Here is a 19353-nt window from a genome sequence, read left to right on the forward strand (position 1 = left end):
GGATAAATCTCTGTATAGATTTCAAGTTATGAACTTAAATTCAAGCTGGGGATTTCCCTATCACTACTTACTTCTTACTTCAAATTTCAGATGTAATGTGATCAATGTTTTTGCTTTAATCTCAAACAGAAAGAAAAAACTTAAACTACCGGTACAATCCAAATTGAAAAAGAAAAGCAAAACTGATGGCATGCGCCCTTATAGGCTTTCCTAACAGGTCGCAAGTCTTCGCAACACTTTTAGGGAAGTTTCTTAAAAATGAATAAAAAAAATAGGAATAAAGAGATTTATTATCCTATCAAACATTAAGAAAAGATTAGAGCTGCAACTGCCAGATTTAGGCCCGATTCAGGGGCCAAAATTGAAACATTCTTTCTGAGTCAGTAATCCGTTTATAAATTTATTCTTTAATCTGAGTTAGAATGCAATTACAGGCAGTCACAAAAAAGAGCTCTTTGGATCTGGTGCACACCACACGCAGAGGATATTAAAGTGTGTTTTAAGCAACTACTAATTTGTAGTAAATTCACCTGGATATGTGTTACACATGCAGTCTATGCGGCGGCGTCGTCGGTGCTGAATGAGACTTCAAGAAATGCAAACTGTACAACTCCCAGAAAAAAAAAAGATTGTTGAATCCCTTTTAATTGTATTTGATGCGAATTTTAGGAGTGATCCCCAGATGCGGATTAACCTGTGTTTAAGCGAGCCTCTTTCTTTTTTTTTTTTTTTTTTTTGGTTGGAAGAAATCTTTACGCACTGCTTTACGCACGCCGGACTACTTCAACTCTGTTGTAAAGCCACTGATTTAAAACCCGAATATAAATAAGAATTTTAAAATATATATATTACAAAATTGTTACGTCTGATTTTAAGAAATTAAAGCTGCAAACCTCGGGCTTCAGTGAAAGAGGACTCCTCCATTGCGACGTCTTGCCTCAAATTCCATCGTTTACGCCTCCAAAAACTTGTGAAAAAAGATACAAATGAACACAAATAAAAGTGATCCAGCATCGCTACATGGTTTCCAAGGCTGCAGACTTGATATGATCCCACTACACTTGACCTCGCCGTCAAAACTGTCCAGCCTGAGGATCCTGTCACTCATGAAAAATTCTCAGCAGACTGCAGGAGTTTCCATTTGAGCATGACGGGAGGGAGGAAGGGCAAGGGTGTGTGTGTCAGGAGAGGAGGTAACTTTTCCCTCTCCAAAAAAACAAAAAAAAAAACAAAAACGCTCCTCCAGCCACTCATAGTGTGATGCGGCCGTGCGGTGCGGGAAGGGATGTCGCAAATAAATTCCTCTGGGGACTCTGGTTGGCGTTTGGGACACGCTGGGCGGCACATCATCTGGGCGCCAACGCAAAGAAACAGGCTGCTTGTTTAAATGGAAACACAAATTATAACTGACTTGTTGTTGTACAGCAGGCGTTTCTGATTCTCCGAGCAAAAAAAAAAAAAAAAAAAAAAAAAGTTTCTGCAGGCTGACAAATCACATCAGAGCGTGAGCTGCTCGCTAATGCACCAACGCAGATATTCGCGCATTTGTTCCGCCGAGCTAGAAGAGGTATAACGTTGTTATTAAGATGTCACAGAGATTTACTGTGGGAGCCTTCACACACACACTGTCATTCCTGATGAGGGAGTGCCACGGCTGACAGCTGTGAAGAGAGGAAACGGAAGATATGCCCGGATTATGACCTACAAAAGAGGACAATATGTGGATTTTCACTCAAACGCTCATCAGTCAACTTTCACTGACTTCTAATGTCTTCCTTCAGTGTTTACCAGAGGGATGTTATTTTTTCAGTTTAGACAAGCATTCAAATGGGTTTTTTTCCCAACACCATAAAAGTTGTGTTATTTAACAGTGAGTATAAAGTCTTAAAATGAACCTATAGCACATATCTGGAGGCATGATGCACCTTGATAAACCTGCTATTCAAAATCTTGCATGTCTTCCCTATAGAGTTGATGGAAGTGTAAAATCTCACATCTACTGCATCGCCTAGAGGAGAATTAAATTAAGAGCATGTACTCTTGGGGACAAATTAGCTGACTGTAAAATCTTTGGCAAATCCTCACCGCCAAGCTCCATCTGTACTTTGTCCAGATTTGTCAGTAAGACCACAACAAAAAGGTCACACATTATCTAGTTTTTCCATCACTGTTCTTATATCAACAATGACTTAAACGTTTCTGATTGACCATCGTCAAAAGGAAACATTTTGATGGCATAGGAGACCCATAAGAAGAGGCCAGAGTTGTCATTAATTGTCAATGTTTTACTTGGGAGTTTCAAATTAGCAAAAGACAGGGACTTAACCTGCTGCAGGTTAAAGTTACTTCGCTACACCAATCAGAGCCTAAAATATGTTTGAGGCATCGCTGATCAGACCACAGGTAACAGTGGAGATGTTGCAAATCCAGTCTCTGAATACAACAGAAGTGTCTCCAACTGAAAACGAGTGTGGAGGTATCACCAATCAGACCCTTGGACTCAGGGATGGAGATATGGGCGATACCATCTTTGCCAGTGAGCCTTGAGCAGGAGCTGAAGGCGTAGTACTGGGTGAGGTTGCTGTGACTGGAGCAGGTGCACAGGATGAGTTTGATTTGGCTCCCGAGACATTGTAGACAAAAATCAAAGCACTTTAATTCCCAATTTCCCTAAGAACCAGACAAAAACCTAAAGGTTATCTGCCAGTTTCCCCTTGAAAAACATCCCTTTGTGCACTGGTGGAGACCAAAAGAGTGGCAGCAGCTGACTGAGAAAACCAAATAACACTAAAAGAAGAGAGAAAGAAGAAGCTAGAAAACTGAACAAGCACAGTTTGAGCTCCTAAAAGACAATAGGAGACAAAGAAGCACAGAAACAGGAGCAACAGGAAACAAGAAGAAAAGAGAACATAAAAAGGGAACAACTACAAAAGAGCGACTCAGTAACTATGACTAAACAAAACAAAAACTAAACAGAACTTTAAATTTAAGCAAGTCCTTAAAACTTGACTGTGCACCCCCACATCTCCACCAAAAGGCAGAGGAGGGGCCACATTTGGCTTAAATTACTGCAATTAGGTTTTAAATTATAAAAAATTCTAACTAACTAACTAACTAACTAACTAACTAACTAACTAACTAACTAACTAACTAACTAACTGAGCTATATTTAGGTCAAATGCTAAGTAGCTATCTACATTTAGCTTTCATTTATTTTACCCCTGCGTCTCTGCTAGCAGCTCTGTTACCCGCTAAGCTTGGCTATCATTCTCGGGTTTCATTTGCGATCAGGTTCAGTTAGACGACAGCAGCAGGAGGCCGACAGCAGTTTTACTCAGATTACTGGGGTCTTAAATATTTTAACTAAGGACAAGGAGATGCTTCTCAGACGGCACAAGTCAAAACACAGAAGCTGCCCGAGGAGGATTGAAACAGGACACATGTAGCTCTACTGAGGTTACCAGAGATCAATCAAACATTTAGACTTTATAATTACCAAATAGAGGTGTCAGTAACAGCCTCTTGTTTCACTGGACAACAAGAGGCTGTTACCTCCAGCCGACATGTGTCAGCTGGAGGTAAACCTAGCAAAAATATGCAGCAAAGCTTTTAGGCTCATCACATGCTGTTTCCTGTTGGGCCACTCCTGGTGGGCTGCACCTCTGCTTCCTGGCATGGAAGCATCTGCAGTTGTAGTTTACCACCCGACCACAGTGCCAGTGAGTCCCACCTCTCTGTGGTGTTTGACTTTGTGTGGGTGGATAGGGGCATTGTTCTGTACATGTCGTGAGACATCACTGAACCCTTTCAGTTTGATGTTGGTTGTTTCTCTGGCATGCCCAGGTTTGTCCACCCTGCACAGAGAAAACAATCCTTCCCTGGAACAAAGCAGTTCTTCCTTCAGTGTTGCTGTGGGTCTTAAGTAGCAACACTTAAATTAAAGCTACCAAGCAACCAGCTTGTTTTTCATTGCACATGATTAACTCACATCAATGTTTGCAAAAGTTATTTTACAGCATGAAGAAGCAGTCTTGCAGATCCCGACGCAAAAACGGCAAGGTAATGAGATGATTGATTTGGAGAGCCGTTTAGGTCCAAGAAGTAGACAGTAATTCAGATGATAGATGTTTGGTTATGCTTATGAGTTTTTGTTCCAAAAGTCCAGAAGTCCTTTACTTTCACCTGTTGGGAACATTTATTATGGTACGTGCCCTTGAACAAGGCACTAACCTCAAGTTGCCTTATTATCTCCATACAGGTGTGAAGGTAAATGCGGCTCTGACCACGTTGAGTGGTCAGTGTGACAAGAAAAGTGCTGTATAAATAAATTCCATTTTGCATTGAAAAGCTCACAGGCTGCATTAAATTTTTTTTAAAAAGTGCTTCAAGTAACTGATTTCCTTACGTAATGTTGCGTTATCTTACCCCCCCCCCAAAAAAAAAAAAAATCTAATATGTAAATCTGAATTTAAGAATCTGTTGTCTATTGTTATACAAAATTGCTTTTGTTTTCAGTGATGCTAATTTGGATTTGCAGACTGACTCAGCAGATTTGGATGGTTACTCGATAAAGCAGTTTTCCAATATTTTCAGATTAATTGCTTTGAAACTCCAGTCCTTAAGGACTGGTGTCCTGCAACTTTTAGATCTGTCTCTTCTTCAGCACACCTGAGTCAAATAATGAGGTAATTAGCATAATTCTGCCATTTGATTCAGTTACGTTGGACCAGGGACACATCTAACAGTTGCAGAACACCGGCCCTTAAGAACTGGAGTTGCAGACGTCTGGCAAACCATATAGCGATCGCTTGTGAAACCGAAATAGAATAGAGCCACTGTTGAGGACGTAAGGCCAGAAGTTTACTTCAGCTTGTTCACTATAAACATCTCAATTTCTTTTCTCTGATGAAGACTTTATTTTAAAGTTAGTACAATGCTCACGTTCATTTCTTAATGTTAACATGTGTGGCATGGTGCTAGAGCTGGAAGCGGAGGGACATAAAAACGGGGCACCCAGGAGAGAACATAAACACCAGATCCTCTAGATTTACCCAGAAATGGTTTCTAAATAGTTTCCTGTCGGTAATTCTCTAAAGGCTGTTTTTGTTTACCTTGTGTGTTCAGATACTGCGGCTCCTTCAATCTACATCGTGTTATTTACGTTGACCATTTATTTTTCTTCGTATTTGTTGAGCATCTTTATGTATTGTTGCATATTTGCTAATATTTCTGATTATTGCTATGGGTAGTATTTTCTTTTTTTTGTTAAATGTTGCTCAAATTTAAATTGCTCTATCAAAGTCAATAGTTGATGCATCCGCTTGAAGCTAAGAGATAAGTTTGCTACTTTGCCATAACATAAGAGCTTAATGAGATAGTAGATGCAGATAGACTGGGATTCGAACCCTGGACCTTCTTGCTGCAAGGCGTCAGTGTTATAAATTTCACTTTCATCATCATCTAAGTTTGCACATTGTAAACAGAGAATGTGTATGTAAAGTTATCCCTCTTCCACTCACTTCATCAGCCCTCATTAATTAAATTAAAATGACTTTTTGCCAGAAATACATTCTCGCACAGAGAAAAACATCCAGCTTTTAACTTCAGTGTCCAAAAATAGCACACACCAGGAAAACCTGTATGAGCCACACGTATTGTAACTCTTATTAATTTCCCTATTTCCAGCCTTGCTGTGCTTATAGTATTTTTTCTTGAAAGAGAAAAAATAAAATCCCAAAGCATCACAGATCCTCTCCCATGCTTACCAGTAGCCTTTTGGAAAACTCAACCTTGGTGTAATGTAACTAAAGCACACAGTCCCAGCAAAAGCCCCGTGCTACATTTGTGCACCACTAAATCCTCTACTTTTCCAAAGTGTGTAGACTGTCTTTATTGTAAATGAGTGCTATAAAATGTCTATACATTATAAATACTGTTGTTATGGTATATCTCTGTTAAAGCTCTTGTACAGGCAAAGTGAAGGTGTTCACAAAAACAGCGACACGAATGCTCCACATATAGACAAGAATAGACATATTAAACTGTGTCTTTTTTTTTTTCTTTTCCTGGTTGCTTTTTCACCCCATACTCCACCTCCTCCTCCCAGTTTGCGATATAGAGTTTCTCCCTGAAGGATTAGCAGAATAACTTTAAGGACAAGGCCTGATTGTTGTCAGGGTGTCTGCAGTGTGTGGCTGTCGTATGTAGTGAGCTTGAATTCGAAGCTAAGTCATGTGTGAGGTCTGGCAGGCATGTCAACGCACACTGGCAAAGTGAGCTAATAAGAGCTGGTATGCCTCTGACTTAGGATGATAAGAGGATTACAGTATCAGTACATCAAAGAGTTTCCCTGCAGCTCTCTGATCACCTGAAATACTGTATGCATTGGTACCGTCAAGGTCAAGACAGGTCACACCCACCAGGCATGTAGCGAGTATTAAGCAGTTTCCAAATTCTTGGCATTTAAAGGTGCAGTACGCATCTGTATGCCTCCTGACAGATTTCTTCACTCTCTGAAGGCAGCTGATTTTCTAATTAGTTTCTAATGATCAAAATAAATAAAATCAGAAAACATGATCTGACTTCTTAAAAATTAAGTTTTCAAATATAAGTGCTAAAAACCTTTCCAAAACAAAATGTTTGGTCTCTTAAACATATTAGCTGATTATGCCACACTGGGAGCAACAACTCTTCACAGACTGAGACATCATCATCTCTGTTCCTCATTTGTTCCTGAATTGCTTCTTGCTGACGCGAGGTGTGCTACTCTTTCAGATCGTTTAGCCTACTTCATGTTGTCAGACAGGTTCCAATTAAGTCATTTCCTGAATCTTCAAGTTTGACAATAATCATTTCTGGTTGTGGCTTATTAATAAAGTAAAAAAAAAAAAAAAAAGATTAATCAAAGTAAATTTATAATTTAACAATACAAAATATAACTTTTGTACTTACTAAAGTTATATTTCATACACAAGTGTTTAAAAAACAAAAACAGAGGAAATCTGGAAGGGTGCAAATACTTTTTGACAGCGCTGTAAGTTCCAGGTTCCCAGTGGGACGATAATATATTATTTAGTTTACTACGTGACCACAGCAGAAGGTGAAATTACTCTCTTCGCTTGCACACCGTAGCGGTTCATCTTCAGGTTGCACTTGTAGCAACGTCTTCCTGTTTAACATGCAAACCAAGCCAAGTGGACAGAGAAGTGATGTCCATGGTGGGGAATGTTTCTGTGGTGTCTGACTTTTCTGAGGACAAGAAGAAAAACAGTAGAACAGAAGAACACAGCTGTGATTTGGAAAAAGACCATTGAAAACAAGTAGAACGCTCCAACCATTATGCATTTTTAACCACTAAAGCTAAACAGAAACTGTGAAATAAAAAGAAAATTCAATGAAAGGAGAGTACAGGGACAGATATGGGAAAAAAAAGCTCTCAAAGAAAAGGAAACAAATGAGTTTCTGGTTCTTGGCAGGAAATCTGAAGGGATTAATGGACTGTGTGAGGTAGAACAAGCGTGTTATTGAGTCTATTAGTTCTGGGTTAATGAAAAGGTCAGACTGGAGACTGAACTTCATTTACAAATGAAATCACTTGAGCCAAGATGTGGTGGAACTCGTGCAAAATACACAATCAAACAAACATCCCAGAGTTTGTGTGTCTGCAGAGAAGAGTGAGCTGGCTTCTGTACGTCTAACTGGAACCTGGGGAGTTTGGAGGCTTCATTAAAATATCCAACTGTGTTGACAGCGGGACTTTTACTGTTGTTGCCATGCAGGCTGGAGATTAGTGTGAAAAAAGGATGCAAAACTAGTTGTTACTCAGTATGAGCGAAAACCTTGAGCAAGTTTTCAGACACTGTGAGATTTTCCCCCAACCCCCGTCAGAAACCACTTAGTTCTGACATGCGTCAACCTGGCAGACAACTGAAGGGTGAATCACGTCACAGGTCTTGTTGGGTATTTGTCGGAGTTTTTGTTTTTTTCTGTCTTGTCAAAGTCAGTCAAAACATTATTTACACACCATTTAAGATTACTAACACCCCTTAAGTCTGTTCACATTCTGTCAATCAATGTCCTTTAACATGAGGAATGATGCTAAAGAACATTAGCGGAGAAACATCTTCAGCACCAATGAACACGGCCTTGTTTGAAGATAAGTTGGTGGATATTCTCATTTAGTTTAAAATGAAGGAAACTAGGCTCATCTTATCTTAAACACTTCAACTCTAATTCTAGAGATTTTGATAGTTCCTTTATTAAAAAAAAAAAAGGCAAGTAGAAAGTAGTACGTGTTCCTAATTTATTTTAAGAAAACAACACACAATGTGCTGTATATGAATGTGAGATAATGAAAGAAGTCCAAAATAAAATGTTGGATAGATTTTGAGAATGTATGTGATAAGATATCTGAAAAGAAACAATTGGGCTTAACCATCTACAGAAAGTGACAAGAAAATAAATCTGATGCATTATAATCTTTAAACTGAAAATTTAACATATTTTCCACATTTCACAGGCTGCAGATCAAAATAATCACAGTCAGACTGAATCAAAATCCATTAGCAACATAAGGCAATAAACCGTTTTATTCCTTTCTGTTCACTTACATCATGTTAGGAGTAAACCCACATACACTCTATAGGTCAAGAGATTCTGAAGGACATTTAAATTGTGATAGTTTGACATTACAGAATGCTTTTATAAAAGCTCGTTTCGTTACAAAATGTTTTTCACTGGTTAATTCATGTTCATAATACCTCTTAATATTAGGTCCATCACATTTTAGGGTGAATATGTAGTCACAGCTTTTATTTCTCGGATTACTTGTTAGAAATCAGCATTAATAAGGCACATTATTAAAAATATTGGTGCGGTTGTAACAGAGTTCTTCTGTTTTTAGTTTTTAAAAATAAAGAATAAAAAAAAAAAAGAAAGCGTGTGAGATAAAAAAAGATTTCTCAACACAAAGCTTTTAGAAAAAAATTGTAAACAGAAGACCATCATCTGACATAAAACAAAAACAATGAGATGTGTCCGAATGTGTCGAACAAGAGAAAGCCAACCGCCCTGAACGCACATGAAGGCTGAAACTCTTCAATAGCTATTGTTTCCGTGCTCACATAGTTTTCCCTGGTCCACCCCACGTCCACTTCCTGTAAGTAAGCCTGTACAAGCACACTACTGTACGACTGTGTTAATATAATAAAACTAAGCCTCTGTGCTTCCAAAACACGGTGTATGAAAATATCGCATTGCTAAAAAAAAAGAAAAAATTGCAAAGAGCTTAAAAACAGGTAGGATACCATTAGGTTTATAAAGGTCATCTTCCGTACTTTAGTGCCAGAACTTGGTAAATACGTCCTGACCAAACATGTTGATCATTTGGTCGCAGAAATGGAGATCAACTGCAGCTCCTACAAGAAAAGATTCAGATCCATTCTTCAAATACAAACTGTGACATATTTACTAAAAAGGTTGCAACAAATTCAGTCCTTCAGTCTTTATAGTCCTATGAGAAATGTTAGCGCCCCCCTGTGTTCAAACACAGGAAAATAGGTTCATGAGGTTGGGACCCGGAGCCCAAATCCTTCTTTTAGTCAAATGTTAATCTGGTGAGATGAAACAGACCAAATCCAAGAATTGAAGCTTCCCAGTCTCAGAAATGACTAATATCCTGTGCGTATAAGCAGCTGAATGTAAAACCTTTACTGTGTGTGTGTGTGTGTGTGTGTGTGTGTGTGTGTGTGTGTGTGTGTGTGTGTGTGTGGAGAGGGTTGATGGATGTATGTGCGGCAAAGTTTGAGGCAAGCTCTGTGTTTTTTTTCCCTTCAGTATTCTCGGTGTGGGATTATCCCAGCAGGACCCTTTGGAGGCGGTCTGCAGGGACGCTGTTCTCCTCCTCAGACTCTGCGTCGCTCTGAGGGTTGGAGCTGCAGGGAGACGTGCACTCTGGGGAGCACAGGTAGTGCATGAGGGGCAGCCGGTACTTTCCACAGAAGTCAACGAATTTGATCTGTCGCACGCATGAATCAAAGTAAACACCTGGGGAGAAACAACAACGAAGTCAAACATAGGACACTCTAGAGTACACAGTGCATCATCGCTCTGCAGTTCAAGGTTTCCGTTTTGTCTTTAATTTTTAGAGTTAATGTTTTTCTGCAGGTTTTAGAATGTTCTAGACATTCGAGTACAAAATATTAACCCTCATTTGTTCGAATTATCATTGTGTCTCATCTGTAAGCACCAGAAATCATAAAACAAACTGATGCTGAAATTGGCTTCAATAACTTCTCAGGATTTGTTCATAAAAATGTGTACATTTGTAGCAAAACTCCACAGATTAGCAGTTTAAATGCTTCATTTGGCATTTTAGATCCACTTCAAGAATCCCAGGTTCAGTTCAACCTCAATTTATAGATACGAGTCTAAATCTGTGAAAAAAGTCTTTGACATTTTTGAAATTAGTGAGCATTCAATCAGTGAGTCCAAGTCCAAAATACTGATGAGTAAAATCTTAACTTCTGATGAGGCAAATTAAAGAAGGTAATTAAAATAAACAGACATTTGTAACATTTACTAAATTCATTAACTATTATTAGATTGTTGCTCTTTAGAAAATGGAAGAGGGAAAATGTTTGGAAAACCAAATACTTTGCTGATTCTGACACAAAATATTAAAAGCATCATCATACCAGCACATTTGGGATTGGGGCATTTGCTGGCAAGGTCCAAGTAGCGCACCAGGTTGGAAGGCATGTCGTATGGAGAGTAGGGAATATTTCTGCTTTTAATGGTACGCCCTGCTAGCTCTAGCAGCGAAGGAGGGTCATACATCATCTCTTTGACAAAGCGCACCACAAGAGGGTTGCCTCTAAGACTGAGCTCCTGCAGGTGCACCAGGCTGAGGATCTCTCTAGGCAGGTAGGTGAGCAGGTTGTTGTGGAGACTTAAAGATCGTAGAGAGTGGAGCCTGGAAAAACAAAGACAGCATGAAATTTCATTTGCAAAGTTCAACCACTGTAACAGGTGTACATAGCAGATGAAGCCTTTCTTAAGCCAGAGGTTCCCAAACTGTTGGGTGCGCCCCCTAGGGGGGGCGCCGTGCCATTGCAGGGGGGGCGCGGGAAGCCGTCTGGATGAAAAAACCTTAGAATGGCCAACTCTCTGTTATTCCTATGTCAATTTGATACAGTAGAGGCTTCCACACTTCCCATATCTGTGTCCTCTGTCACTTTTATCAGCAGTTAAAACTGTTTAATCCGTTGTTAACATGTCGTAACCTGTTTGTCCGAGCCGCCTTTAAACGCAACATGAGCGCTACGACACTCGTGCTGGGTTTACACCTGTGAAGGAGACCTGCTGCTGCTGTGCAGAGCTACAGGTGTGTTAGAATCATGGCAGCAAACCAGCAAAACACAAAGAACTTTTCACAGTTTTTCCCTCCAAACTAACCGACTGTGTTGAGTAAAACTGTTGGATGCAGGTAATGTTAGCTAAAAGATGACTAGCTAGCTAATATCAATACAACACCTTAAGCTTTACAAGTAGCCTGTAGTCAGGTACTGATGTCTATTTTCAGCTACGTACATTAATTTTGCCCCCAAAAAAGTCGATTCCCCCCCCACCTGTTCTTAGAGACAGGGAGTCTCTAAGAACTCCCTGTCTCAACTGTCTGGTTGAACAGTGTCGTTCAACCAGACAGCCATTTGTAATCCATAGTGGGGGTCCAGAAAATGTTTGGAAACCACTGGGGGGGCGGGGGGGGGTGGGGGTGGGGGGGGGGCTCAGAAGGAAAAGTTTGGGAACCACTGTCTTAAGCATAGATTAGGTGGAAGCTGTTAAGATCTGCTGGTAATACCTGGCGAGCTGCGGAGGGACACTTTGGATGCGGTTGTCACATAGCACCAGGTAGGTGAGGTAGGGCAGGTGTGCCAGTTCAGGAGGAATGTCTGAGATGAGGTTTCCACCCAAATACAGCATCTCCAAACTAAAAACGATACATGAACAACAGAGCACTTAGTACTGAAGGGAGAAAACATTTTTTCTTTGTCGTAAAGCACTCGTTTATGATGTTCAACTCAGAGCAACAGTTCTTTAGGTCATCATCTTCAGTTTTTGAAAGTACAAAATGATCAAACTCAGACAAAAATATCTTCATCATTTAAAAAAGAGAAATGTGAAGTAGGTTTTATCAGCTTATTTTTAAGGTGCCCATCATCAGCTTTTCTTTTGGTAACAAGCTTAGAACGAAAAATGTTTACTATTAAAAGTCAAGCTGGCGTTAAATTTAGCCTGCATTAACAATCCACAAGGGGGAGCCAAAGATGCATGAATCTATGTTTCAAGGATATTCATGGATGATGTCTCATTTTTACCTGCTTGCAGGCTGGCTTTCTAAATAAAGTTAGAAAGATAAAAGATATGAAGTCGTAGAAAGAGAAAATGTTCAACATCACAACTCATTCATTATTATGCGGAAGACATGGGAATAATATCTGCAGACATATAGTAGATCTGTTTTGACTTCATTGGCAATAAGGTTAATTTTTTATTTATTTTTTTTTTACTTTTATGCCATCTTTCCCAAACTGCTCTCAAATCAGCCAGGAGTACACACATTTACAGCATTAATAAGAACTGCAGTCAGCTTTCTAGATGTTATTTTGCCATCATTAGTAATCTTGACCACAAATTAAACCTGGCGCTACTATGCCTGCATACAGCTGTAATAATTGTCCGTTTGTGTTAAATATGACACGATCTGGCAAGTTATTGGCGGCACACAATACAAGGTGGTGTAATTAGGAGAAACATGGCGAGAACTATGGATGACTAGTCAGCAAAAGTAAAGGGCCAGACCATCTGCCTGCTGAAACTGATGACACAGCATGTGCTAGTGAGGAGGCCATTATGCTGTCCTGGTGGCAGAGCAGCGAAAAACCCCACTCCTGTGACGGGAAAGGAAATATTCAGGGTCCACTTGCTGCCCAAATCAATGCACAGAAACGAATTATCCCATTAAGTCCGACACCAGTTGGATTTGATGCAGTTTAAGGGACACAATAACATACTGCTTGAAAACCTTCAGAAGCTAAAATCACCTTTACAGCATCATTATTTTTTTTTACCACAGAGATGGGAGTTTCATCAATGATCCATACAGAGCTCTACCAATACTTCAAAATGCCCAACATTTGTTTTCCACACATAATTACAAAGGAAGTCATACTTCATACATAAAAGTCTCCTCTGCAGTATTTTGAAACTGCTTCTAAAAATGACCTACAATAATAGCAAAGGCTGAAGGAAGCCTGCTGCAGTTTTCTTTGCAAGTTTGCTTCTGATACCACATATAAATCGACTCTACAACTGAAAACTCAGCCCTATCTTTCTGATTTGGAGAAGATTGGTCTCAACTAGAGACTGGCCAACTGAAAACAAAAAGGATTTTCAAAAATCCGATGTTTTTACGGAGCTGCCACATCAAGAAAAGTGCTCAAATTTAGCAGATTTTTGTTCCGTTGAGGTGTTTTTAGCACAAGTTAAGTCAGAGAAATCTGACAGTTGATAGTTATTTAGCTTTCACCCTCTAATAAAACGAGCTCGAAATTTTAGAGTTAAAGTAACAGACAGATTAATGTTTACAGTTAATGCTAAATAGCACTTTGTGTTAACTCTGGTCATTTGTCTTGATTTTAAAATGGACTGTTCTCTGAAATTTTATTTTGTAGCGACATGTTAAAAACTTCCAAAAACTGGATTAAGGATGCACAATACATCGAAGATTTCGCCATCACAATAACAGTATATGCAATATTCATAATGCAAATGACCGGTTGGACTGCAGTAATTGTTGGCTAATATATTCCAAGTGTTATAAACTTGCAGTTTTGTGTTGATACAAAATATAACCAGTTGGACAAAAGTCTCAAGGTAGCAGATGCTCAGACTGGACTCAAGTGGCACCGCAGTATTTAGATCCCATTTCTTTTTTATTTATTTTTCTTTTGTTCTCCATTTAAAATCTGCTTCATAGCTAGCTTTAGCAGTAGCCTACAAGAGTCTATTAGAGAAGTAAGGTTAGCCTTAAAAGCTGAAAGTGGCCTCATGTAATTGGGAAGTTAAATAAGGGCAAAAACCACAGCGTCAGAGGTATAAAATGTTTATACAGACCCACACACCTATTGTATCTTGAAGACAAAGACATGGCTTAGATTAGAGGTCAACTCACCCTCTTTATCCTCCACGTGTCTGATAAAATAGTTTGGAGGCTTAATCTTTGTTCTGGTGTTGGGTCACTCTGACATTTTGTCAAATCAACCCAGGATAAGATAGAAACCATCTCATGACCGACTGATATCAACATCTTTGAATGCAGACAAAAATCAAGCATCAAATCCATCAATCATCTATACCCACTAATCTTCACAGGGTCACTGGCGTCCGTCTCCAGTGGTCATTGGGCGAGAGGCTGGGTACACCCCGGACGGCTCCCCAGTCCATCACAAATGTTTTGGGGATTCCTTGTTCTGGCCACCAGTTTTACTTCCAATATGTGAAATTGTGATTTACAAATAAGCTTTTATAGTGCTTTAAGCAGGTTTTCTGTTATTCCCCCGCCCCTCATGAACTATAAATGAGTTTTACATCCTAGTTGCCGGGTAGGTTACTGGCACGGTACGGTACACCAATACTGAATGTATCAGTCAATCATCAGGCTTACAAGTGGAATATAAAACCTATAATTACTGCATCAGGATGCAGATATGGATAATTTAGACCACTAACCAATGCCAAAACCAAATTGATTAATGAACCAATAATGAGGAACACAAAACATGAACTGCACAGCTTCAGCACAGTTTATAGTAGGGTTATGCAGGGTTAGATTTTGCTTTTTAAACACAATTTTCCACAAATCTCTCACGTTTTTCTTTATGTCAAAACTTAATAGAAATAAAATTGAGGTTTCTTTAAAATTAGAACAAATTTCCTCTAGTAGATATTAAAATAATATTTTTTTACAGAACTGCATCACATTTTAATTACTACCCTATGTCAAAGCTTCACCTAAGATAAGGCAAAGATAATTACAATTTTCAAGTGTTTCAACAAATTAAGATTCACAGGTTATAATCTGCAGAGGTTCAAAACCTATTTGAGATCTTTTAAACTGTATTCCATAATTTTATCTTTTGTCTCCATTTCTTTGTTTTTCTATATATAATTGATTTACTTATTTCAAATATGGGGCTCATTCACTACATCTTCTAGTGCCGCCCTGGGCATCTGCCTGTGCTGGTCATACTAAAACTGTCTCTGGTTAAAACTCTTAACATGCAATGTTGCACTCACTGATAACAGTGTGAATGCCATCAGTTGATGCCACCAGATTAAGTAGGTCAAACTGACTCGTGAAGCACCAGGCCCAGTGTGAGGAAAGTGGGTTTACAACACTTTAAATGACAGCTTGTAATTGATGACTGAAAGCAGCAAACAGTCAACTTTGACATAATGTTGACTGTGGAAAAAAAAGAAACCTCAGCAAAACACATTCAACTACTTTTGTCTTGTACCAAAACACAGCATAAGATAGATAAGTGAATGGTTCAAAATGTTCCTCTGTGCAGTCAACATATTTACGTTTAACTGAAGAAAGAAAAAAACAATTCTCAAATGTTTTCACTTAAATTACTTATGTTAAATTACCAATCCTGGTTTTAATTTGTTGACTTTCACAGTAGTTTAGATCTGAAATGTCTACCCGTCTTTATAATCTGACTTAAATAAAGTTCTGATGAAGACATTTTGACCGTGAAGCAGCGAGTTCTTTCAACAGAACCAATGGCTGATGTAAATCAGTAGAGTTGGGGAGCTGGCTAAACTCTGTGACCCCAACACAGGCAATTGTACCATGCATGAAAGGGACCTCTTCTCCCTTAGCGAGAACCCATCCCACCAACAGAGTCGCTTGCAGGAGCTAAAAAAAAAGGAAGCCACTATTATCTTAGATGTTAACCAAATTTATCAGCCTACCATCTTTTCAAGTGTTGGCAATCAGTCTTGACAGGACAACTTTCACAGTTTTTTTTTTTTTTTTCTTTAAAGACTATCCTTTGATAGTACAATGCTGCTGTATTAACACAATGATGTGCAGTACAAAAACAGCTTCTTTTGTGTTATAGTCCTTTATATTTATTTACCTAAACACCAGATGTTATTGTTGGAGAGAAAAAAAGCACATACAATCCCTTTCTTTGGAGAAAAGCATTCAAATATGTTGGCGTTTTGCTAGTTTCAAAGCAGCATTGGGTTTCAGAGCTAAATTATTAAAAACCTTTATAAGAAGGGATTCCTTATTAGCTGCATTTTTATGTTAAATGTTGCCTTGCAGTGTTGGGTATGGTACATAAACAATTTTACAGGGCTGAGAGAGGCTTTACATGCTCCGTTTAAACACAGAAGCTTATGTTTTGCTGAACAAGTGAACTTCACTTCACTCATTATTTAGATATACATGCTAATAAATAGAATCTCCTTTGATATTCTCCTTACAGTTTAATTTACATACCAGCCAAACAGCTGAGAGGTACTTTAACTTTTTGTTCACAATGATTTCCTTAGAAGCAGAACAGGGACAGAGCTTTGGGGAAGCATTTAATGCAGGAGACTCCAACCCCAGTCCTCATGATCTACCGTGAAGTTTGGCAAAGGCCTGGTAAATACAAAATTCATATGATGAAGGGTTCCATCTAAAACCTGCGGGACAGTAGAACCTCGAGGACAAGAGTTGGAGACCTCTGATTTAATGGATGATCGGATTCTACTTTCATTGATAGGCACCATATGCACTGATGTTATCTGTGAACTGCTGAGAAAAGAAAAAAGGGCATAGTTTAAGAGGTGAGAAGACTTGCAGAAGTCCATAACTTCAGTGCATAAGTAAAAAGAAAAAAACCATAATGTGCCATACTGTCTAAGAAATATAAAAAAAATGACATTAATTGTAAAAATGTGTTCTATACAATTATTTTTTTGTGCAAAGCTGATCTTACTTCCAAACATTTGCCCCATTATGTGTGTGTATACAGAATTCAAATACTTTGCTGATTAATTTATATATTCCAGATATATGACTTTAACAACTTTTTAAAGCAAGATTGACCAAAAACCACATGAAATTCATTTGAACATTTTGCATATAAAACGGAATTTCTTGCTAGCAGGTCAATCAGCGCAATAAGCCTTTAGAATAATGGTCACCATAGCAACAGTAGTTCTGTAGTTCTGTTACAAATTAATCTGACTTAAACTGATTACACAATCTCTGCATTTTGGGAAGAAACCAGAGTTTGAACAGCTCAAATACAGGCTGAAGTACACGGATACTGCCATAGGATCGATTGCATTTACAAAAAAAAAAAAAAAAAGAAAAGAAAAAGCTTACATAAACGAGTACCTTGTAAAGCAAACAAAAATGTTACAGCTAGCTGACTGATTTACCTACCTGGTTAAATATTCTATTTCTGCAGGAATACTTTTCAGCCTGTTTCCGCCGATAGAAAGCGACTGCAGGCGCAACAGTTTGGTACACTGGAGCGGGATCTCCTGGAAGCGGTTCCCACTAAAGTTCAACACTTCCAGCTGCAGAGAGCCGAACTCCTTGGGCAGAGAGAACTCGTCCAGGCGGTTGTTCTTGGCTAAGAGGGTTTTTAGCTTGGTGAGTCTGGTGATGCCCTCACAGATGGCCGTCAGCCCGTTGTTGCTAATGTCCAAAAACTCCAGGTTGTAGAATAGGCTGACCGACGAAGGCAGCCAGGATAGTCGGTTGTAGTTTAGGAAGAGCTGCCTGGTGTCCCTCTGTCTATCCTCGCTGACATTGTTAACGTTGAAAGTATTTAAACTGAGACGTGAAAAGTCAAGCACACAGTCTCTGGTTGCTACCGCTGCTGCTGCTGCTGCTGCTGCTGCTCCTTCTTGACTCTCCATTTTGGTTATTTTCTTATTTTCCTAAACTCTTCCCTCAAAATTGGAGTTAGCTCCTAAAGTTTTGTACTTTAAAAAACGAAAAAGGCATTCCTGACTAAACATGGGCTACTCTTAACACAACTAGCTTCTGTAGCCAACATTTAACTACTTTCAATGCAACCCTGCTACAATACTGCCTTTCATTCACTGAGGTTTTACTTCCACGTTTTACGATTGGTTGATTACTGACATAAACCCCGCCCACTGAAACGCTGGTTGGTTACTATTCTTGGCTGTCACATTGTAAAAGTAATGGAGTAGTTTTATAAGTTTTCCAGATTTACTGCTCAATTTTGATAAATCACAGCTACGCAAAATCACGCCAGGGTGTGTTACAACGGTGAAGAGGTTTTTAGGTGTTGTAACAGTGGAACAATGCTGGTTGATGATCCATCATGCCTGGGGGGGCAAACCCTACAGTCATTATGCAACTCCTTTCTTCTGTTGCATTATGCAATGCTCTGCAGATGTGACATGCAGACGAGAAACAAGTATAAGATAATTTAGTCCAAATTAAGTCTTAATATTGTCGCAAAAAAGAAGAAAATATATATATATATATATACGTATGCATACATAATAAAATAGTAATAAAGGGGAGGGTAATTTGTCAAGAACAAATTGGTCTATTTTGCTTTGTTTTCCCCTATGCATGATGCTGCCATCACAATTTTTCAGAGTGTGTATGTGTGTGTGTGTGTACACAGGTTGCTGATATTGCATTAATATAGTGATGCTAAGTTTTAGAAATAGAGCACATCACTTCCAGCCTGAATTAAAATGGAAGAATAATCAACATCACTCATTTAATTAAGAAATTCAAGTAGAAGACCTTTCACTTTTTACAGATTATGTAAAAAGTCAATGCATATTATATAAGACTATTGGTCAAGTTTCTTAACTGCTACTCTGGACTCAGCCAAAAGAGGAAGTTATGGAGCAATAGACTGATGACCCCTGGTTTAGGTGATTATCATGTTTTGGTGTATTTACTTACTCTATTTCCAGACAATGCCTTAACAGTGCTTTATGTGACAAAATAGACTTCTGAAGGCAGTTGGTTGTGGTCGCAAGGTGTCATTTTTGGGGTTGAATAGAAATATATGCCTCAGATTTTGTATTGTGCACCAAGTTATGTATGTTTGTACCAAAGAATCCGATAAAAGAGTGAAATGTGTGGTCCTAACATGAAAAAGTTTAAAGGGAATGAATACTTGTGTAAGGCACACACTAAGCTATTCATTTAATTCAAGCAATATTTATTCATTTATTTTCTTTTCTTTTTTCTTCTGGCAAAGCTCAAAACAAACAGAGAAAGTAGTG

At 38.8% G+C, this 19353-nt stretch overlaps 1 protein-coding gene across 1 annotated transcript; it reads right to left on the reverse strand.

Moving 5' to 3' along the window:
- Positions 1-8557: 8557 nt before the first annotated feature.
- lrrc58b (leucine rich repeat containing 58b) lies at positions 8558-19219 on the reverse strand. The gene is made up of 4 exons (XM_015003232.2): positions 17510-19219; positions 11861-11989; positions 10695-10972; positions 8558-10044 (listed from the first exon to the last, which is right to left on the reverse strand). The coding sequence occupies exons 1-4, from the start codon at positions 17989-17991 to the stop codon at positions 9851-9853; spliced, it is 1083 nt and encodes a 360-aa protein (XP_014858718.2). The 5' UTR covers positions 17992-19219; the 3' UTR covers positions 8558-9850.
- Positions 19220-19353: the final 134 nt, after the last annotated feature.

The sequence above is a fragment of the Poecilia mexicana genome, unplaced genomic scaffold (genome assembly GCF_051168715.1).
Source record: "Poecilia mexicana isolate PSO_F unplaced genomic scaffold, ASM5116871v1 scaffold_2, whole genome shotgun sequence".
Classification (NCBI taxonomy): Eukaryota; Metazoa; Chordata; class Actinopteri; order Cyprinodontiformes; family Poeciliidae; genus Poecilia; species Poecilia mexicana.

Excerpts from the sequence above, each read along its gene's own strand:
- lrrc58b (XM_015003232.2), bottom strand. The coding sequence starts at position 17,991 with ATGGAGAGTCAAGAAGGAGCAGCAGCAGCAGCAGCAGCAGCAGCGGTA. Across the intron at positions 10,973-11,860 it reads GTCCCTCCGCAGCTCGCCAG|GCTCCACTCTCTACGATCTT; the intron begins GTATTACCAGCA and ends TTGTTTTTCCAG. Across the intron at positions 10,045-10,694 it reads CCCCAATCCCAAATGTGCTG|GTGTTTACTTTGATTCATGC; the intron begins GTATGATGATGC and ends GTTTCTCCCCAG.